General features: G+C 51.1%; 1 protein-coding gene across 1 annotated transcript; it reads right to left on the bottom strand.

Annotated features, from left to right (window-relative positions):
* Positions 1-3,469: 3,469 nt before the first annotated feature.
* On the bottom strand, positions 3,470-19,713 carry CHRNB4 (cholinergic receptor nicotinic beta 4 subunit). The gene is made up of 6 exons (XM_009210729.4): positions 19,472-19,713; positions 14,118-14,266; positions 10,095-10,139; positions 9,883-9,992; positions 7,777-8,737; positions 3,470-4,083 (listed from the first exon to the last, which is right to left on the bottom strand). Exons 1-6 carry the CDS (start codon positions 19,524-19,526, stop codon positions 3,925-3,927), a joined length of 1,479 nt encoding a protein of 492 aa, XP_009208993.1. The 5' UTR covers positions 19,527-19,713; the 3' UTR covers positions 3,470-3,924.
* Positions 19,714-20,960: the final 1,247 nt, after the last annotated feature.

Genomic DNA, 20,960 nt, shown 5'->3' with positions numbered 1-20,960 from the left:
AGGCAGGGTGATGGTACCTGGAGGTTATACTGCTCTTAACTTTAGATTATGTTTGGCTTGTTCCTTAATGAAAATTTGTTGGGGTGATCGGACCCAACACCAGGCCGTGGGGGCAACGAAGTCCAGCGGAGTCAAAGGAATGAGAAAAGGCAAGAGAGAAAGTGGGACCAGGGGTCCAACCCTAGTATGGAGGCTGGGAAGGCCCTGAGCGCTGGGAGCCCATGCTATTTATAGATGATCAAAGAAACAGGTGGTGAGTATGTGGGGGTTGAAAGGAAGTGATGTATGAAGCGAATGAACTACAACTGTGACGGTTTAGCATTTTTCTTTGAAACATGGCTACTTAAGATAATGGGAGTGCTAGAAGCAAGGAGCTGGCAAGTCTAGACACGTTTCAAAGGCCATGAGGGATTTTACCCTGGACCCAGGACATGTTCCAAGCCCTGCCTCAGCTTCTCTCCCAGCACAGCTTTTCTCCCAACAAAACTAAAGAAAGATAAGACAGAATTTAAAATGAGGCTTCATTTGTTCTTCTTCTTCTTCTGAGACAAGGTCTCACCCTGTCACCAAGGCTGCAGTGCGGTGGCTCCATCTCGGCTCATTGTAGTCCCCACATCCCCGACTCAAGCGACCCTCCCACCTCAACCTCTGAAGCAGCTGGGACCACAGGCAGGCACCACCGCGTCTGGTTAATTTTTTATTTTTGTGGAGAGGGGCTTCTCCCTGTGGTTGCCCAGACTGGTCTGGAACTCCTGGGCTCAGCGCTTCTCCTGCCTTGGCCTCCCAAAGTGCTGGGATTACAGGCATGAGCCACTGTGTCTGGCCTCATTTGCTCTTCTGATGGAGCAATCTGAGAGGGCATTGGGGTTCCCATCCTAGTCCCCCACAGAACCCCTCTGTCCCCTTCCCCACCACCATCTGCAACCCCAAGAATGTGCACTGATTGGCTAGGCAGTGTGCCCTGGAGCCTCCTGCCCTCTCGGACCACCCACCAGGGATAGGGGTGGCGCCTTGATGTTGGCTTCTTTGACATCCCTTTATCGCAGGAGGAAGTTCTGTCATAAACTCTCCTCCTGGCGTTCAGATGGTGAGTTGCCTTTATTGTTTCCAGAATGTGCTGCTTACCCATATTAAAACCAAACAAAAGGAGACAGTGTGTGGAATGGAAGATGTTTGTAAGAATTGGGACCCACCTCTCAGGCCCCCAATTATAGCATTCTCATCTCTTGGCAAATGTCCCCCATTGGGACAATACTGTAAGTCATATATCCAACAAAGGTCTTGTATCCAGAATGTATAAGGAACTCTCAAAACTCAACAGTAAGTATAGATGCATATGAAGGATCTTATTGGGGTGATGCAGATGTTCTAAAACTGGATTCAGGTGATAAATGTATGAAAATTCATTGAATTGTACACTTAAAATGGGTGGATTTTATGGTATGTAAATTATACCTCAATAAAGTTTTCTAAAAAAAGTCTCAGTGGTAAGGAAACGAACAATTAATTTTTTAAATGAGCAAGAGGTAAACAGACTCTTCACCAAAGAGGTATACAGAAGACAAAAAAAAAAAAAAAAAAGCACATGGAAGATGTTCAGATCACTAGCCATCAGGGACATGCAAATTAAAACCAGGGTGGAATCCAGTTGCTGAAAAACTGGATCTCTCATACTTTGGTGGGATTGCAAAATGGTACAGCCACTCCAGAAAACAGTTTGACAGTTTCTTTCTCTTTTTTTCATTCATGTTATTATTATTATTATTATTATTATTATTATTATTATTATTATTATTTTTGACAGAGTCTCACTCTGTCACCCAGGCTGGAGTACAGTGGCACAATCTTGACTCACTGCAGCCTCTGCCTCCCAGGTTCAAGCGATTCTCCTGCCTCAGCCTCCCGAGTAGCTGGGATTACAGACACACACCACCATGCCTGGCTGATTTTTGTATTTTTAGTAGAGACAGGGTTTTACCATGTTGGCCAACCTGGTCTTGAACTCCTGACCTTAGGTGATTCGCAGCCTCAGCTTCCCAAAGTGTTGGGATTACAGGCGTGAGCCACCATGCCTGGCCTCAACAGTTTCATATAAAGTTAAATATACACTTACCATATAACCTAGCAATCACCCTCCTGAGTGTTTAAATAAATGAAAACTTTTATTCATACACAATCCTATATGTGAATCTTTATATCAGCTGTATTCATAATTGCCAAAAACTGGAAACAGCCTAAACATGCGTCAACATCATACAACTGAACACTCCTCAGCAATACAAAAAACCCCAGCTTGATTGAATCTTGAAGTCACTATGCTGAATGAAAGAAGCCAGTCTCCAAAGGTCACTACTGTATGTTTCCATTTAAATGGCATTCTTGAAAAGACCCAACTGTAGTGATGGAGAAAAGATATGTGGTTGCCAGGGGCTAGGAGTGCAGGGAGTCAGGAGTCTAAAGGAATAGCAGCAGGGAGTTGTTCTGGATGACAGATCTTTCCTGTGTCCTGATTGTGATGGTGGTTATCTGTACATGTGTTACAATTCCTAGAACTATATATTTAAACGTCAATTTTATTGTATAGTAATTTTTAAAATAGAATTGTTTAGAACGTCCTCCTCCATTCCACCAATATTATGAGTGCCTACTACATGCCAGGCACTGTGCAAAAGGTAATATGTGTGAGGAGTGAATCAGCATCGGTGTGGGAGACAGACCTGAACCCAGCCATGATAGAGAACTGCAAAATGACCAGCGCCGCAGAGTCATGGAGGAGCAAGCCATGCCTTTCAGATGGGGAAACTCGGGATGGCTGCTCAGAGGAGGGGCATTTGGATCTGAAGGAGGGGTAGGAGCCATTCATTCATGCAGCAAACATTTATTGAGCACCTACTGTGTGCCAAGCTCGTCCTAGGCCCTGGGGATACCACCATGAATGTGAAGGAGCAGGTCCCCGTTCTCATGGAGCTCACACTCCAGTGGGTGAGTTGTGGATGACATATATGCCACCAGATAAAAGTGGCAGGTACCAAGGAGTGCTTGAGGAAGGAGGCAGGGTAATGTGATCATAGGGAGGCTGCTTTAGAATGATTGGGTGGTTAGGGAAGGCCTCTCAGAGGAGGTGACATTGAAGCAAAGAATAGATTGGAGCCATGCCCTGACTGATGTGGCTGTGGAAAGAGCTTGGGAAGCCTGGGGGAAGAGGAAGAAGGTTCAAGTAGAAGATAGGGAAGGCCAGGCATAGTGGCTCACTTGTAATCCTAGCACTTTGGGAGGCCGAGGCAGGTGGATCATTTGAGGTCAGGAGTTCGAAACCAGCCTGGCCACCAAAAATACAAAAATTAGCTGGGCGTGGTGGTAGCTTCCTGTAATCCCAGCTACTTGGGAGGCTGAGGCAGGAGAATCACTTGAACCTGGGAGGTGGAGGTTGCAGTGAGCCGAGATTGTGCCATTGCACTCCAGCCTGGGCGATAGAGCACGACTCCATTAAAAAAAAAAAAAAAAGATGATATGGCAAATGCCAAGCCTCTGAGCTGGGAAGAAACTAGAAGTGTGTGAGGGACTGGACAAGGGGAAGTGGAGAGAGATGGCGATGGAGAGGCAGGCCGGCACCATGGCTGACGCATAGTAGGTGCTGCTATGATATCATCTTTATCCCCATTGCCTGGTGCAGGGAAGGAAGACAGGCCAGAATTGAACTGTCTGAAGCTCCCTCCTGCTGGGGCTTCCTGGGATCCCTCCAAGGCATTCAGAGAGGACAGTCCAGGCCCCCATCCTTGCCTCTTCCATGGCTGTGGCTGGTTTGATGGGGTTGATGGCCAGTGGTCAAATTTATTTAGGGCCTCATCAGCCACAACCCAGAAGGAAGCAGCAAACTGCTCACCCGGCCACTCACATCCTCTCACCCCACAACCCAGGGGGCCCTCAGTCACACTGGGCAGCGTAGGGCCCTTCTGAAGCCGTTTGGGTCTGGAAGAGGGGCGGTAGGAAGAGCCCAACAGTGCCCAGTACGCACACAAACACGAACACCCACAGGAACAGCCGGTCTACCACCATAGCCACGTACTTCCAGTCTTCAACGACCTGCAGGCAGAGAGAAGGGCTGGTCACAGGTGCCAAGTACTGGGGTCCCTCCTTTCCCCAAGTCAGGCCCTTACTATCTGGCCAGGGACTCCACAGGCCACAGGTGTGGAACTGCATACTAGTGGGGCAAGTTCTGAGTCCCAGACTGGCCTATCAGCTGGGCAGCTCTGAGCCTCTCTGGCTGTTCTCCACCTCCACCCCTGCCTGTCCCCCACAGCACTTTAGGGCCACTGGGAACTTGGGCTGTACAGAAAAGTTAGGAACGTGAGGGCTTGTTAATACCACATACTGTGATTTGAAAACAAAATCTGGTTATAAATAGGAGATAGGGCCTGAGGATCTTGAAGCCCCATCTTCTCACTTTTACCCCAGACTCACTGCCTGAGCTGGTTCTAGCTAAAGAAAGAACTAGGTGGCTCTCACCTAGTTCAGTGGGAGCAGGGAAACGGGGGCTTACAGAACACCTGGAAATCCTACTGTTTAATTTGTTCAAGTCTGTTCACAGCAGCGTCTGTTCCCTGTAATTAAGACCCAGCCTCCTCCTGCTGCATCATCCAGGTCTCTGTGGTCTTCTTAGACCCTGCTGCAGGGTATAAAGTTGGCAGAGACCTGGCCGGCCTCCAGAGGGGCCACCACAGATGGGCCCTGTCTCCTTTGCACTGGGGGAGAGCCCAGGATCCTGGCCTCCCTCCCCTATGCCTGCTTTCACACCCCTGGACTGGCTGGCTCATACTACATTCATTCCCTGGCAGAGACGGGCTGGATCAGAAGGCTTGGGAAATCAGCAGAGGCTCTGGAGTTGGAAATGTGGGCAGCAACGGGCATGCTGACGTCAGTGACCCAATTTGTCAGGGCCCTGTCAACGGTGTATCTAATGTGCAGGATAATCCTGTGTCAAGCCAACCCCGACACCTGCAACCAAGCATGACTGGCACCTGTCCCCAAGACTCAGCAGGCACAGCACAGCTCTCTCCACAGAGCACTTCTTGGCTTTCCTGGGTTTCTTTTTAACAGCCCTAATTTCAAGCGGTGTGCGTGTGCGTATGTGTGTGCACGCACATGCTTTTCCCCCTTTTAATATTTTTGTGCTATTTATAGTGACCAGTTAATCACCAGGGTGGGTGAAAGTACTGAAGATGAGAAGCAGCATGGGCTGGTTTAGGGGCAGGCATGCTCTGGAAGGGAAGAAAGCCTCTTTTCTCCAACTATCCATGAGAAAGTCAATCAACCAATAAGCCGGCCATGTGCTCAGTGCAGGGCAAGAAACTAGGAAGGGCAAGAGAGTTTAAGGATGTCAGGTAGATCTGGGTACAGAGCCTGGCACTGCCCTGGGCCAGCTGTGTGCCACTGGTCAAGTCAGTGAACCTCTCTGAGCTTTGCTTTGAAAGCTTCCTTATTGTAAAATGGGGGTTCTACTAAAAGCCACTTCACAGGATTCCAGGGAGGGTTAGCAGTAATGTATGTCAGTTCCTGGCAGAGCACCTGATGTGTGGTTGGAGCTTAATGAACACTGGTGATTATAATAACAGGGGTCCTGCCTGGCTCCTTCCCTTAAGAGGCTTGTAATTAATTGAGCTAGAAAGAGCAGAAGGTACGTGAGTGCCAAGGGGGTGGTGAGGTCTTTAGAAGAGAGTTCAAGGTGGGTGCCGGCTCAGCCAGGGACGCAGGAGACCAGTACTTCTCAATCTAGAATGTGCACATGAACCACTAGGAATTGGTTAAAAATGCAGGCTCCAATATGCCTCCCTGAGAGATCCTGGTTCAGTCAAGAAAGGGTGGTCCTACAGCATAGCCCACGTGGTTCTCACTTAGCCAGCAGGGCCCCAGGCTGCGTATTAATGTTTGGGAACCAATAAATTAGGTGATGCTGACCTACAGAATGGTTTAACCTAAGTAATAGCATGATCAAATTAACGTTTTAGAAAGTGAAATCTGAGAATCCTATAAAGCTGTGCTTCTCAAACTGCAATGGGCCTGGGAATCTCCTGGGGACCTGGTTAAAATGCAGGTTTGGAGCCAGCAGGTTTGGACTGGGGCCTGAGACTCTGCATTTCTGATAACCTCTCAGGTGATGCCAGTGCTGCTGGTCCAAGAACTACACCAGAAGAATATCTCATGTCCTATATTCCATTTGTTTGCATTTCTCTTCTTTTCTTGGCACAGTGTGATTCTGGAGCTGTTCCTGCTCTTTTCTCTGTGGGCTAGCTAATGGAATGCCGGTGCTTCTCCTTGAGAATGCAGTGAGTGGAAAGCAATCTTGACAAGATAAGAATGAGGAGACGTCCATTTTTGTCCATGCAGCTGCATAGGGGTAGACACCATGTTGTATAGTAAAAACCTGCCCAAAAAATCTGATCTGAAGGTGCTGATATGAGAACATTCACAAGAGCATGAAACTTGTTCTCCCTCCTGGTATGGAAATGGGTGTGAAAATTTCTGTCACCACCACATTCTGTGTTGTTACTATGACATTGTCCTTAGAAGTGTTATTTATTCAAAGGAGTCATGTGAAATACCCAGACTCCAGCACTCATTGCTTTGTCCTCTGAAAGTAAATTAAGCCTCTTTTTAAAAAATCTGTAATTCTAGGTCAGGTTCGGTGGCTCACGCCTCTAATCCCAGCACTTTGGGAGGCTGAGGTGGGCGGATCACCTGAAGTCAGGAGTTCAAGACCAGCCTGGCCACTATGGTGAAACCCTGTCTCTATTAAAAATACAAAAATTAACCAGGTGTGATGGCCAGCACCTGTAATTCCAGCTACTTGGGAGGCTGAGGCAGGAGAAGCACTTGAACCTGGGAGGCAGAGGTTGTAGTGAGCCGAGATTGTGCCACTGCACTCCAGCCTGGGCAACAAGAGCAAAACTCCGTCTCAAATAAAAATAAATAAATAAATAAAATAAAAAATCTGTAATTCTAGTTAGCACAATTGATTAATTCATTACCGTGGTAATCATAGTATATTTACTGATGTTCCTAAAGCCCTGAAAGCTATAAGTGCTTGAATGGCTTCTTTGCAAGTCTGAAGAGGATGGGGCAGATGCGGTTGGTACCCCAGCCCACCCGTGTTCCCTAAAGCCTGCAGAGTCACTTCCCAGCCTTCCGTTTCTGGTGCCTGCATTTCCTCTCTCCTCTGCCTCAGGGCTTTCTCCAGCACCAAGGGCGCTTTCTCTGGCAGGCTGGCATTACCTGGAAGCGCAGGGGAGTTAATGTCCTGGGGCTACCCTCATCCTTTAGGGAATGGGGGCTGCTGGGTAAATACCTCAGCCTCCTTCCAGGGGGGTGATCCTGAGGCTTGTTCCCACGGGTCCTCAGAGGGTCTGCAAGGGTACTGAGTCCCGGGCACCCATGGCAGTATCCTGCTCATTCATTCTCCTTTCCCTGTCTCACTTTCCCTCCTTCCTCACTGTGCTTCCCGGGATCACATCCCAAGTAAACCACCTGCACCCAAGTCCCCATCTTAGGGTTTGCTTCTGGGACACCTAAAACAAACAAACAAAATCACTGGCACTTCCTTCCTCTCCCCGGATGCATGAAGCTATAATATTTAACACAAACTCATTTCAATTTTGGATTCCTTATTCAGAGTTTGAGAGTTGTTGTCTCCTGTGAATTAACTGCAGGAAGTGGGAAGCTGGTGCTACTATCTGAGCCCTTTCTGTTGGGCAGGTGGGCAGGGGCTGGCTAGCAACTTACACTCTGGTCTTCATCGTCATTCTTCATGTGCTGGGCGATGAAGCTGACACCTTCTAATGCCTCCTGCACATCCTGTCGGAACCTCCCAGAGGACCGCAGCCAGAAATCCCTGGAGCCGGCTGGAGACTTGGGAGCTGCAGAGGCAGGGTTCACAAAGTACATGGAGTTCCCATAGAGTTTGGAGGGGCTGGTGGAGGTGGTGGTGGCCTTGGGCTTGGTCACGTGTGACTTGCTGGGCAGGAAGGCTCTGGCCAGACTGCTGTCAGGGCCAGGGCGCTTCATGAAGAGGAAGGTAGGCAGCTTGTGCAGGAAGCAGCGCTTGACCCAGGGTGCCATGGTGTGGGTGCTGGGTGAGCGGTGGTGCACATTGAGCACGCAGACGCTGGTGACGATGGAGAAGGTGACCAGCACCATGGTGAACATGAGGTACTTGCCAATGAGAGGCACATCGAGGGAGGTGGGCGGCACGATCTTGGAGATGAGCAGCAGGAAGACTGTGAGCGCCAGCAGCACAGAGATGCACAGCGTCATCTTCTCGCCGCAGTCGGACGGCAGGTAGAAGACGAGGATGGCCAGCGAGGTGATGAGCACGCAGGGGATGATGAGGTTGATGGTGTAGAACAGAGGCTTGCGCTTGATGATGAAGTCGTAAGTCACGTCCACATAGCTGGGGTCCTGTGGGTTCACTGTCCTTCTCCCTGGGAGGGCCACTATGTCCCACTCACCATTGGGAGTAAAGTCATCCATGCTGGCTGTGGGTGTCATGAGGACCATGTCTATCTCCGTGTGGTCATAGGTCCAGGAGCGGAACTTGAGGGTGCAGTTCTGCTGGTCGAAGGGAAAGTACTTCACCTCAATCTTGCAGGTGCTCTTGTAGATGGCAGGGGGCAGCCACACGACGCTGCCGTTGGACCGGACTACCAAGTTGGTGTAGACAGACACCTCATAGGTCCCGTCAGCGCTGGGCAGGGTCAGGGCATGAAGAACATCGTGAAACCCATACACAAGGCCTGGCCTGTTCTCAGAACTCACTGAAGAGCTCTTTGGGATTATTTCCCACTAGTCATCCTTCCACCCTTCCAGTCCCCCAGGCCCTCACTGAAAGGGACCTGCTTTTGTTGGCAACTATGTCATGGAGAGAGCCCTACCATCAAAGCACCAAAGCATTCTTTTTTTTTTTTTTTTTTTTTTTGGATGCTTTCTTTGTTTTTTCCCCGGGTGTGGAATAGTGTGACATTGGCTCACCGCAACCTCCACCTCCCAGGTTCAAGCGATTCTCCTGTCTCAGCCTCCCGAGTAGCTGGGATTATAGGCATGCACCACCATGCCCGGCTAATTTTGTATTTTTGGTAGAGATGGGGTTTCTCCATGTGGATCAGGCTGGTCTCGAACTCCTGATCTCAGGTGATCCACCCGCTTCAGCCTCCCAAAGTCCTGGGATTACAGGCGTGAGCCACCATGCCCGGTCCGTCAAGCACTCTTAAGGCTTCCCATGGAATAGCTCATTTAAGCCTCTCAGTAGTCCAGTGAGGCAGGTTTTATTATTATCCCCATTCTACAGATGGGAAAGCCAAGGCCCAGAGAGGTTAAGTGACTTCTTCAAGGTCAGAAAAGTTGTAAGCAGGACAGCTGAGATTTGAACTCAGGTCTGTCTGACCCCAGACCACACACCCTTAGCCATTACATGCTACTGCTGGTATAATCATGACTCAGGGAGAGTCTCTTGGGCTTCCTCCACCTGCCTAAGATATCTATGCATAGTAAGTCAGTGGTACCAACACCAACACTGGCAAAGCAACAGAGACTCGAAAGAATAGTATGGAGCACAGAAAGGGCACTGGGCTTGAGGTCAGGACACTGCTCTGGTCCCAGCTGTGCTTCAGTGAATCAGACAAGGCCCCTCCCCTCCCTCAGCCTCGAACTCCCCATCTGTAACTGAGGGCTCTGGCTCTGCTCACCTCTGTTTCTCTTCTAGCTTGATGGCCTGGAAGGCTGGGTAAAGCAGAGATGGGGCTCAGGGTTGGACTCAGGCCTGGATGACTCTTAGGGCTGGGCCTACTGCCCTGGCCTGGCTGTCACCAGGCCTCCACCAACCCTGCCACTCACTTGTTGTAAAGCACGATGTCAGGCAACCAGATGCGCTTGGTGGGGATCCTCAGGATGTTCACACCCTCGTAGCGGGAGCTGTTCCAGGTCAGGCGGTAATCAGTCCATTCCTGGACAGACAGGCAAGGCCCTGTCACTTGTAGGTCCACTGCCACCAAAGGGCAGCCCTCAAGAAAAGATCTCTTGGGCTAGGGGCCCTTCAGGGCACTTACCTGTTTCAGCCAGACATTGGTGGTCATGATCTGCTCTCGCTCATTCTGGGGAGGGAAACAGGGCTATCAGTTAACCAGGAAGGAGGAGCCTCACAAATGGATTTCACTTTATTGTGCAAAAGGCTGTGAGCTCCAGGCCCATGTGACCAACTGCCACCCCAACATCTCTTGGATGGCCCAAAGGTATGTCACACTCAGCATGTTTGACACAAAGCTCATGATCTTCCCCAAAACCTGATCCTCCTTTGGCTTCATTGTCTCAGTGAATGGCACCCCTAGCCATTCAGTTCCACAAGCCAGAAGCGTGGACATTGTCTCTGACACTTTGCTCTCTGATCCATCCATCACTTAAGACAAAAACTTAAGTCTTGTAAGTTATATCTCCTAAAGCATCTCATATTTGTCTGCTTCTCTCCACCGCCACCATCATCTGTCACTTAGACTACTGCAGTAGTCCCCTAACTGGGCTTCCTGCTCTGCCCTGGCCTGCCTTTAGTCTATTCTCTACATGGTAACCAGGGTGATCCCTTTACAATCTCAATCCCTTCGACTAATTGCTCTGCTGCTGCATCTCATTCAAAGTAAAAACCAAAGTTCTGCTTAGAGTCTACAAGGTGCTAATGATCTGCCTCCCCACCACCCCTCATCTCATTAGTTCTATGACCTCTTATCTCAACACTCTGCCATTTGCTCATTCCATTTCCACTGCACTGCCTCTTTGCTCCCACACAATGTTCCCTTTTCCTGGAAACCCACCGGGATGCTTCCACACTTTCTTCTGTTCTCAGAAATGTCATCCTATCCGAGAAGTCTTCCCTGACCTACATAAAATAGCATCTCTGTCCCTGCCCTGCCTTATTTTTCTTTCTTTTGTGTGTGTGTGTGTTTTTTTTTTCTTGAGACAGGGTCTCACTCTGTCACCCAGGCTGGAGGGCAGTGGCGTGATCTTTGCTCACTGCAACCTCCACCTCCCAGGCTCAAGTGATCCTCCCACCTCAGGCTCCTGAGTAGCTCAGACCACAGGCACAGGCCACCATACCTGGCTAAATTTTAAAAAATTTTTTGTGGAGATGGGGATTCATCATGATGCCCAGGCTGGTCTCAAATTCCTGAGCTAAAGTGATCCACGCATCTCAGCCTCCCAAAGTGCTGGCATTACAGGTGCAAGCCACATCACCAGTCTTCTTATTTTTTTTCCATAGCATTTCTCATACCTAAACAGCATCTATCTATCTATCTGTGTATTGTCTGCCACCTCCCACTAGAATCTAGTGGCTATGAGGAAATAAGGCAGCTAGAAGAGTATGTGACATGTTGGATACTCCATAAATCTTTTCTGAGTAAATACATGAATCCTACCATAATAAGCCAGGCCACCATCATCCACGTCTCACCTGGACCATGTAAGACCCTCCTAACTGGTCTATGTTCATTCTGTACACCGCCACCATACACACACACACACACACACATCTCTTCTTCCTATGCAGCCAAAATAAATCTTCCAAAGTTCCTGTCATTTCCTCCCTCAATTTTATCCCTATTTAGATTACTTCTTTGGCTTCCTTCACTTACAGAATAAAAATCTTGCTCCTTCACAGGGTCTACAGGGCCTTGCCAGGTTTCCCAGCCACACTTCACCTCTTTATGTCCCTCTGTTCTGTACTCCAGCCCCCTGGCCTTCTTTAGTACTTTGGATAAGTCTTGTGTTCTCAGTCTGTACTATTTTTGCTGCCTCTCCTTCATCAAGATAACTTCCAGCATACTGATCTCATTTTGGGAGACATTTCCCCAAGGAACCTACAACTGTATAAGATTACCAGTAAGATAGGGTTTGGCTGCCAGTAACAGTGATCCAGAGTAACACAGGCTTAAATAAAGTAGCAATTCATGTCCCTCTCATGTTAACACTTTAGACATATATGGCAGTTCTGCTCTACAAAGTTCTGATAGGTACCCAGATTCTTTCCTACTTTCTTCTCCACCATACCTAGAGTGTGGCCCTTGTAAGAATGGACCAAAATAACTGTTGGAGCTCCAACTATAAATTCCACATTCCAAGCTGTTGGTGGGGAAGGAGAAGGGAGAAGAAGAATGCATGGCAATTGTCTCATTTTGATTAGAATATTTAGGCCATTTACATTTAATGTAGTTACTGATATATTTGGGTTTAAACTTACCCCCTGAGCTTGCATAGCCTCAGATCTGCCCCCTGTATACCCCTGATCTCTTGCCAAGTGGCATTTGGGTCTTTATGTCATTTCCCTCACATGTCTGGGAGTAAAGGTGAGGTTCAGGGACTTGAGCTTGTGTACGCTGGTGTTTTCTAGGAGAAAGTGTCAAGTACGGGGAAATGGCTTGGAAAGAGGGAGACTCAGAGGAGAGTCAAGGACCTCAAAACAGGCAAGCCAAGGAGCAGGAAAAGAGATGAGAGTGAGCAGAGGAAACAGTGCTGGGGCAGGGGAGCAGGTGGAAGGGTCAGGGAGTAAGGAGGGCTGGAGAGGTGAGGGTGGGGATGCTGGTGAGGGAGTGCCTGGCTCGCCAGACTCAGAAGTCAATTACAAAACAGGTGCTTTGACAAGCCTGTTTGCCTTACCCAGCACTAAATCCCTACATGCTCTCTAAAGATTTCCATCTTTAAACTGGTTGTACCTATAACCCTCCCTCCTCAAATAAATAAACCCTGAAAAATAGGAAGAAAATACCCTCTTTTGGCCTGGCAACCCACAACCTAATATTTAGTGTATACATAAGCTTTCAGAAATACAACTTGCATGCCTGGGGGCTGGTGGTTGCATCCCCTCCTCCTTCTGGTAGCCTCTATCACCCTATAGGGCCTGCAGAGCAGATCTGACCAGGCAGCCTGAGTCTGGAAGTGCGGCAGAGCCTCCCGCTTGTTCACTCTCACTAGGGCGGCAGCTGCACAGCAGCAGCTGGGCTCACCTCATTAAGCAAGAAACACTGGACTGGACAATAACACTCAGACACCAGCCTGAGCAAGCCTGGCTGAAAGCCCTCCTTCTTTCCGGTCTGACTATGGAGGGAGAGGGGCAGAGAGTATACAGCTCTACAGCCCTCCCCATCCTGGGGCTGTGTGTTCTCCCAGGAGATGGAGCCAGTCATTAATTTGGCCAAAAGCTTCCTGAGGGCTGTAGGTTTGACAGGCTGGGTGTGTGTGGGCCAACCATGTTAGAGAGAGAGTCTAGCATTTCAGAAGGCAGCCACCTAGCCAGAGGAGGGTCAGCCCCCTTAGTGATCTCTTTCCCCTGGCTGGATACAGCGCCCTGCACTCTCCCCTTGTGAATGATCCCCCAGAGCTGCTTCCAGGGACGGGGTTCTAACCCTGTGGATGGGGACATGGGAAGGTTTACAATAGGCCATGGTTCCCTCTGACATCTTCAACTCAGAGGCAGCAGAGAGAAGAGAAATTCCCAGTCACCTCCTCTCTCAGCACCCCCGCCTCTGCCCCACATCCACATATGGAGAACCTGACAACAGTACCACTCCTCCTTTCCATGCCTGCAGCAGCCACACCCACCGTCCAGACCCTCACCCGCCTGGCTCTATAGGTACTGCACTGCCTCTGGTCCTGCCCCTACACCTGGGCCTCTGTATCCATCAGTTCCCCCAGTCTGGTTCTCATTTCTCCCAACAAGTAGGAAGCATATAAAGTTATCTGAGCAGGCTAGGGGAGAGAATAGGGTGAGGCTGTGAGGACAAGGAACAGAAGCTTATGGTCACGCTGGAGACCCAGCTGAGCAGAGTCTATGGCAGGCCCATTGGCTGCCTACCCAATGTCACCCCGATCTTACCCTCATTTCTTCTTTGTTATAACAAAACCATGCCTTCACTAAATATTGGACACCTATGAACTTCATGGACCCCTCTGCAGCCTCCCTGACGTGTACTGGTAAGTCTAAGTCAACTATAGTAGTTTCATTCCTCTGGCCAATGATCGCCTGGGGCTTGGGCATGAGCAGCCTCTCCGCCTGAGTCTGAGCCACAGCTGCCCTCTGCACCTACCACGCTGATAAGCTGGGCCAGGGAGAGCTGCAGCTTGATGGAGATGAGCTGTGAGGAGCTGGTGGCTGGGCGGATCAGGTTATTGTAACGGGTTTTGTTCAGAAGGTCGTCCATCAGCTTTTCCTCTGCATTGGCCACGCGGCAGTCCCCTGGGAAAACACACAGTCAGACCTGCTGGGCCCTTGTGCACCTGACCCCCACTGCAGCCCGTGGCAGCGAAGGGGAGAGCTGAGAGGGAACACAGGTGCCCTTAGGGCTGGCTGAAGCAGCGAAGGTGCTGGCAGGCCTGTCTCTCCTTGAGGACTTCAAATTAAATACACTCAACACAGAGCTCCACTGTCTCCTCCCATGCCATACCTCTTCCTCCTCCTCTTCCTTCTAGCAATGAATGGCATCCCACACTCTACATATCTGGCACAAAAACTGGGTGTCTCTTCTTGACCTCTCCCTTGGTTCATCGAAGTGGCCATTTAGTCCTGCCTTTTTTTTTTTTTTTTTTTGAGACAGAGTCTCACTCTGTCGCTCAGGCTGGAGTGCAGTGATGTGATCTTGGCTCGCTGCAACCTCTGCCGCCTGAGTTCAAACAATTCTCCTGTCTCAGCCTCCAGAGTAGCTGGGATTACAGGCCTACACCACCACATCCGGCTAAGTTTTGTATTTTAGTAGAGACGGGGTTTCACCATGTTGGCCAGGCTGCTCTAGAACTCCTGGCTTCAGGTGATCTGCCCACACTGGCCTCTCAAAGTGCTGAGATTACAGGTGTGAGCCGCCATGCCCAACCCTAGTCCTATCTTTTACCTTCCAAGTCCCTCAGTCTGTCCTCCTTATCTCTAATGCTACAGCCATGTCCCCACCTCCCCACCCCTGCCCTCCTTCTGGTCTCTCCACCCCCAGTCTGCCCTTGTTATCCATGTACCCTACATTGCCAGAGTGGTCTTTCTACAGCAAACTGGTCTAGGGCACTTCCCTACCCACAACTCTCAGAGCTATAGGTGGATTTAAAAATCAAATGTTTTGGCTCGGCTTTCAAGGCCCTTTCCCTGCTGACACTGGCTTATCTTTCTCAATCTGATTTTCTCCCACCTCTCTACCTCTACCCCAGATACTCAGATACTCTCTCTTCTGGCCATAGCCTACTGTTTGCCTTTCCCCCTGTGACCTTCACTGTCTCACTTCCTTTTTTTTTTCTTTCTTTTAGAGACAGGGTCTTGCTATGTTGCCCAGGCTGGTTTCAAGCGATTCCTCCTGGATTCAAAGGATCCTCCCACCTCAGCCTCCTTAGTAGCTGGGACTATAGGTGTGCACCACCACACCCAGCTTGTCTCACTTCTTTGAACACACTCTTTCTTCTGCCAGGATTGCCCCCAGCCCACCAGTTATGAATTATCTGAGGGTCTGTCTTGTGCCAGGTACTTTACTACATTTTGAGGATAACAGCAAGCAAAAGCCAGAAATGGTTCCTGCCACCAGAGCACTTACAGTGCAGGGGAACAGCCCCATTACTCACATGTGAGTTTGGGTGCAGAAATGGGTACGAGGTCGTGCTTTCCCTAAGAAGAAACAGAGCTGAGACGGGGCAGGGGGGATTTTCCAGGTTCAGACTTAGACCTACAGAGTGTAAGGTCCCTCTGAGACACCAAACGGAGGGGTCCAACTGGCACCTGGCTCCTCGTCTGGAGTTTCCAGGAGAGGTCTTAGCTCAGAGCCACATTCAAGACCCAGCCTAAATGCCGCCTCCTGCAGGGAGCCCCCCTGAGCTTCCATAGCCTCAGATCTGCCCCTCTGCACACCCCCGATCTCTTGCAAAGTGGTGTTTGGGTCTTTATGTCATCTCCCTCACATGTCTGGGAGTAAAGGTGAGGTTCAGGGACTTGAGCTTGTATACTCTGGTGGCTTCAGGGAGAATGTGTAAAACAGAGAGGAGGTGGCTTGGAAAAAGGGAGACTCAGGAGAATCAAGGACAGCTGAGGAGGCAAGCCTGGGAGCAGGAAAAGAGATGAGAGTGAGCAGAGGAAACAGTGCTGCGGCAGGGAAGCAGGTGGGAGGATCAGGGAATAAGGCGGGCTGGAGAGGTGGGGGTGGGGATGCTGGCGAGGGGCTGCCTGGCTCGCCAGGCTCAGGAGTCAATTACATCTTCCCGCAAGGGCCAGTTCACCTAGTTGCACCAAACCCCTCCCTCTGTGGGTAGGGCCAGAGGGCCCAGAGCACAGACCAACCCAATTAGGCAGGCCTGAGGTGGACTCAGGGGTGGGTGCTGGGCTGGACTCCTGGTTGTGGGGAGAACCGCCACCCTGCCTACTCCATCCACTTTCCAACTCGCTGCCTATCTGGAGCAGATGCAATATTTAGTGCCTTGTGAAAGATGCTCCTAGTGCACCTGCTGCCTGCTGCCCCTCCCCCACGCTGCCCTGGGCTCTCCAGATGGGGGTCCTATGGATGCTTGGCCTAGATTCTGAGCCCTGCCTCTTATACTCAGGACCCCTTTCCCAGAGGCCAGCTGCTTGAGTACCCTGGAAGCCAGTCTGTAGCCCCAGGCTAGAGCTGGGTCCCTCCCACAGCCCTTCTTTAGCATGTCTGTTTGGACCGACTTATTTCATAAAGAGGGGTGTGTCTGGCCCAAGCCCATCTGGCATGTCTGAGGCAGCTCTGGGGTCAGAATCTGCAGCTCCCATGCCCCCGCCCTGCAATACTAGGGGAGGCTGGAGCCCACATCTCTGAAGTCCCACTGGGCTGGTCCGACTGAGCTCCCAAGTCCAGGGCTGCTCTGTAGGCTGTGGGGCTCATGCTCCAGCTCCCAGCCCACCTGATGTGCTCAGGTGGCTCACCTTTGGGCCTGCCCTGCCTCTCAGACATTCAGCTGACCCAGAGGGACTCCCCATCTTGACCAACAGCTGTGGGCTCGAGTTAGAGGTTCCCGGAACCTTAGACCATCTGGCCCAACCCCCTGTTTCTCAGCTGGGGAAACTGAGACCAAAGAGGGGAATAAACTTTCTCGAGTGCCCCCAGCAAGTCAGAGGAGGAGCCAGGTCTAGGAGCCTCTTTCCGACAGAGGTATTCCCTGACCCCTGAGCCTTCTTCAGTGCCTGATTAGCTTCCCTGTAAGGAGACTGCCCTGCAGGGGCTGGAAATGGTGCTGTCCCGGGCAGTGTGTGCCCATGACTGCGCCTGTGTTTGTACTTGTGAGTGTATGGTGGGGGGCGGGAGGGTCGGTGAGGGGTGGGAATAAACAGCAGGGATACTGGGGGCTGGAATGCACCCCACTTGCCTCCCCAAAAGGGGGCGGGGGAGCCGAGCCCAGCACATGCTTAAATTTTCCAATGTACTGAATGCCTGTGAGGCTTGCTGGGCTCAAAAGACAAGCAACAGGCCTTTTGCCCCCAGATGGCAGGGGTGGCCCTGAATGGGTGGAAGCCTCTGCAGCACGGTTAGGGGTCACATCCCAGCCCATGGGCTGACAGTTAAACAGAGAAGCCACCACTAGGCGTCAGTCACGATTCAATGATTCTGATGAGGAGTGGGCCCCTCCCCCAGCCTCTGCCCAGGGTTTTGTCTTCCAGGCCTTCTTGGGAAAAATTGTTCCCTCCCAGAAAGGGGCTAATAATCTGAGAGGAAGCCATAGCTGGACTTCTAAACTGTGTGAGTGTGTGTCCAGTTTGGAAAGGTATATCCAACCTAAAAATTTATATTGAAAAAATGGAAAGATACACCCATTGTTTTGGAATACAAGCTACAGAAAGTAACAGTTAACAGAATCTTATTGGAAAGATTAGATTCTGCATCTGGAAAGACAGAGTGATTTTTCAACTGGGGTGTATGTCCTTAACTGACGAAGGGAACATGATATTTATATTTATTAAAAGGCAGCTATGATTTTTTTTAAGTAGAGAATTTATCTTTTATAAAGAGCTTATAACATATTATTAGTGTTTCTTCAATCATGTGTATTAATCACCTGGATTCCTAGGCTTTATTCCCAGAGATTCTGATCCTGTGAGCCTAGGGTGGGGCCCAGAAATCTGTAGAGGGTGATACAGACCACCCCAGGAGCACACCTAAGAAACACTGCAACTGGCCCTCACACACATCCAAGTCTCCAAATATGTAGGCAGGGCATATTATCTCCATAGAACAGATGGAGAAACTGAGGTCCAGGATGGTGAAAGAAATGGCACAGGGTCACCCAGCAAGTAGTAGCAGAGCCATGATACACGGACTGCCTGCAGACACCATCTTTGGTGAGAGCTCCTCTTCTTTATAGGAGTAGTACAAACTTACTTTCTGTAGTTTGTATTCCAAAATGATGGGGATATCTTTCCATATTTTTCATTATGAATTTTTAGATTGGATATGCTTTCCCAAACTGGACACACACTCACACAGTTTAGAATTCCAGCTATGGCTTCCTCTCAGACTATTAGCCCCTTATATATTCCCTGACTCCTACCTCCTTCCACCACTATGGTGGGTCTCTATCCAAGGAAGAGGTAGCCCTGGTCCTCTAGGCTGACTGGGGCTTGGAGGAAGAGCCTGGGTGAGTGTAGGAGCTAGGAGGGCCCTTGGAATTCAGGTGGGGAAACTGAGACCCTGAGAAGGCAGTCCTCATATTTGCACTCTACCTGGAGAAGGGCTAGGGTCTCCTTCCTGAGTGTCAGGCCCAACTTCACCAGCCTGGCACTCAGTCAAGCTGGCTGTCCAGGCCCGGCACACCTTGGGTGGGTGACCAGAGGCAGTGGTGCCATAAAATGTGTTTCCTGGGAGATCTACCCGCAAAGCACAAAACATTCCAGGGCTGGTGATTTGGGCAAGCCCCTTTCCCTCTTGGCCCAGTTTCCCCATCTCTACCACAGCTGTGTTGGAGGAGACTTCTCTCTAAGGCTGAGCAGCAGATTCACTCCCAAGTGCCTACACCGCCCAGGTGGCCGGCTCCTCTGAGCCCACGCTTCAAGCAAGTCACCTCTTAGGCAAGGAAGGAGCCTCGGCCCTGTTGGGAGTGGGAGTCGGTGCACTTGCAGCCTCCCAGACTACTGGGGATGACTCGCGGTGCCTGCAAAGCCGGTGTCATCCAGCCCCGCTGCCCAGCCCACAGACACTCGCTCGGGAGGGTGGCCCTGGCCCTCGCAAGGGCTCCGAGAAGAGGCGGCCTCCACTCCAAACCTGGCAGACCCACCCACGCAGGCCCGCCCCCGCTGCTGCGGCGAGTGGGCTCAGCCCTGCCCACGCCCCTATCTGGCCGGGACAACCTCGGGCCACTCACCCGGGCGCAGGGCACCCTTCCTTCCCTCCCACCTGTGGCCAGTCCAGCCCCGTTCAGCCCAACCCAGGCACCCCTCCCTCCTTCCCCGAAAAGAACTCACCGCGCCCGCAAAGGGCGACCAGGAGGAAAAGGACCAGGGAAGGCGCATGCCTCATGGCTGGCAGGGCCGGGTGGCAGCCGCTGCGAGCTCCGCTGTGGGGTCACAGGACACCCGTGAGCCGCGCGGTCGAGTGAGCGCCGGTCCTGGCCCAGGAGGTTTGCTGGCGCAGCGGCGCTCACTAGGACCCCGCGGAGAGCCCCGCCGAACCCCGCCAAGCCCCGCGTGGGCAGCAGCTGGGAGTCCCGCCCACTCTGGGGATGAACTGGGCCCGCTGCTCCGCTTCGACGCCGTGGGTGGTCTGGACCCCACCTGCCACCTGGCTTCCCGATCTCCTGGGGCCTCGCAACCTTCCCCCAAGGAAGGCAGGCGGGACAGTGCGGGCACCCTTGGTACAGCTGGGGAGAGTGAGCCCTCGAGGGCGGCAGACGCTAGCGCAGGATCCCTCTACTGTTGGGGAAGGAGCATGTGCTTGAGCCGGGAGGTCCTTGGCCTTTGCCTTCCCTCACCTCGAAGAGGCTTTTAGGCAAATGAGTCATCTCAAGTTCATTCGCATGGGGTTTGCTGAAAGAAACGACACTGCGGGGTGAGCCAACACGAGGGAGCGCTGCTCTTTGCAGACTTCGCAGGGAAGGCGTTTAGGAAAAGTGAGTGGAATCTGGGAGGGTGAATAGCTCGGGGCCCCTCACCCAGCTTGGGGGCTGGGCAAGGAGCAGAGTTAAAAGGGAGGGGATGGGGCTGAAGTGGGCTGGCCTCATCCTCCCCCATGGGCCTTCCAATCTGGGCTGAACAGAGGCAGCTCAGGTGATTCAAGGGAACAAGCACATCCCTCTCCTAGCCCTCTCCTTGACGCATTTTTGGAATCAGTACCATTCTCTTGCGGGTGGTGGGACAGCTGCCACCTCAGGACCTGGCTGGAACTGCTGCCTCAATTCTGGATCCAGAAGGGCCTCTGGCAGCATCTCCATCTCCCTCTCAGTCCAGTCCTCCTACCTGCTCCCCTGTGTGGGCCCTAACAGGCAAATCTGACAACTGGAGGATCGAGGCAGGAAAGGGCAGGGTCTGAGGGAGTGACACCTGTAAAAAGGCAGCTTTGCCACCTTATCTCCAAGACTCTCAGTCTTGCTTTCATATTGCTCCCCCCACACCATGTTGCTATAATCTGACATGTTGACATACAGTCTTCAAAAACAACACTGTTGAAGTGGAGCAGATTTCCCCTTTGGGATGCTTTGGAGAAGTTAGGCTTGAGGGCATCCTCTCTTCTCCAAACTGCAGCAGTAATAAGTGAGATATATAAAGTAAATAAAAAAGACATGGCAAGGCTGGAAAATAAGATACTCATGTCCATGAACCAAAACCAGAAAAGAAATGCAAAGCAGTTGGAGGCTGAAGAGCCTGGAGCCTGTTGGGCTTTGGAAACCAAAGACAGTGGCAGGTCCTTTGGGATAGATGGGGACCAAAAGACTCTTGGCTAGAAGCTGGGAGCTTG

The sequence above is a fragment of the Papio anubis genome, chromosome 7, assembly GCF_008728515.1.
Source record: "Papio anubis isolate 15944 chromosome 7, Panubis1.0, whole genome shotgun sequence".
In the NCBI taxonomy this organism is placed as follows: Eukaryota; Metazoa; Chordata; class Mammalia; order Primates; family Cercopithecidae; genus Papio; species Papio anubis.
The sequence above is the reverse complement of the archived record's forward strand: the minus strand, read 5'-3'. Positions and strand labels throughout refer to the sequence as shown.

What these genes read in the sequence shown, in the direction of transcription:
- CHRNB4 (XM_009210729.4), bottom strand. Translation starts at nt 19,526, where the DNA reads ATGAGGCATGCGCCTTCCCTGGTCCTTTTCCTCCTGGTCGCCCTTTGC. An exon ending in TGGCCCAGCTTATCAGCGTG is followed by an intron (nt 10,140 to 14,117) that starts GTAGGTGCAGAG and finishes TTCCCTCCCCAG; the next exon opens with AATGAGCGAGAGCAGATCAT. An exon ending in CCAATGTCTGGCTGAAACAG is followed by an intron (nt 9,993 to 10,094) that starts GTAAGTGCCCTG and finishes CTGTCTGTCCAG; the next exon opens with GAATGGACTGATTACCGCCT.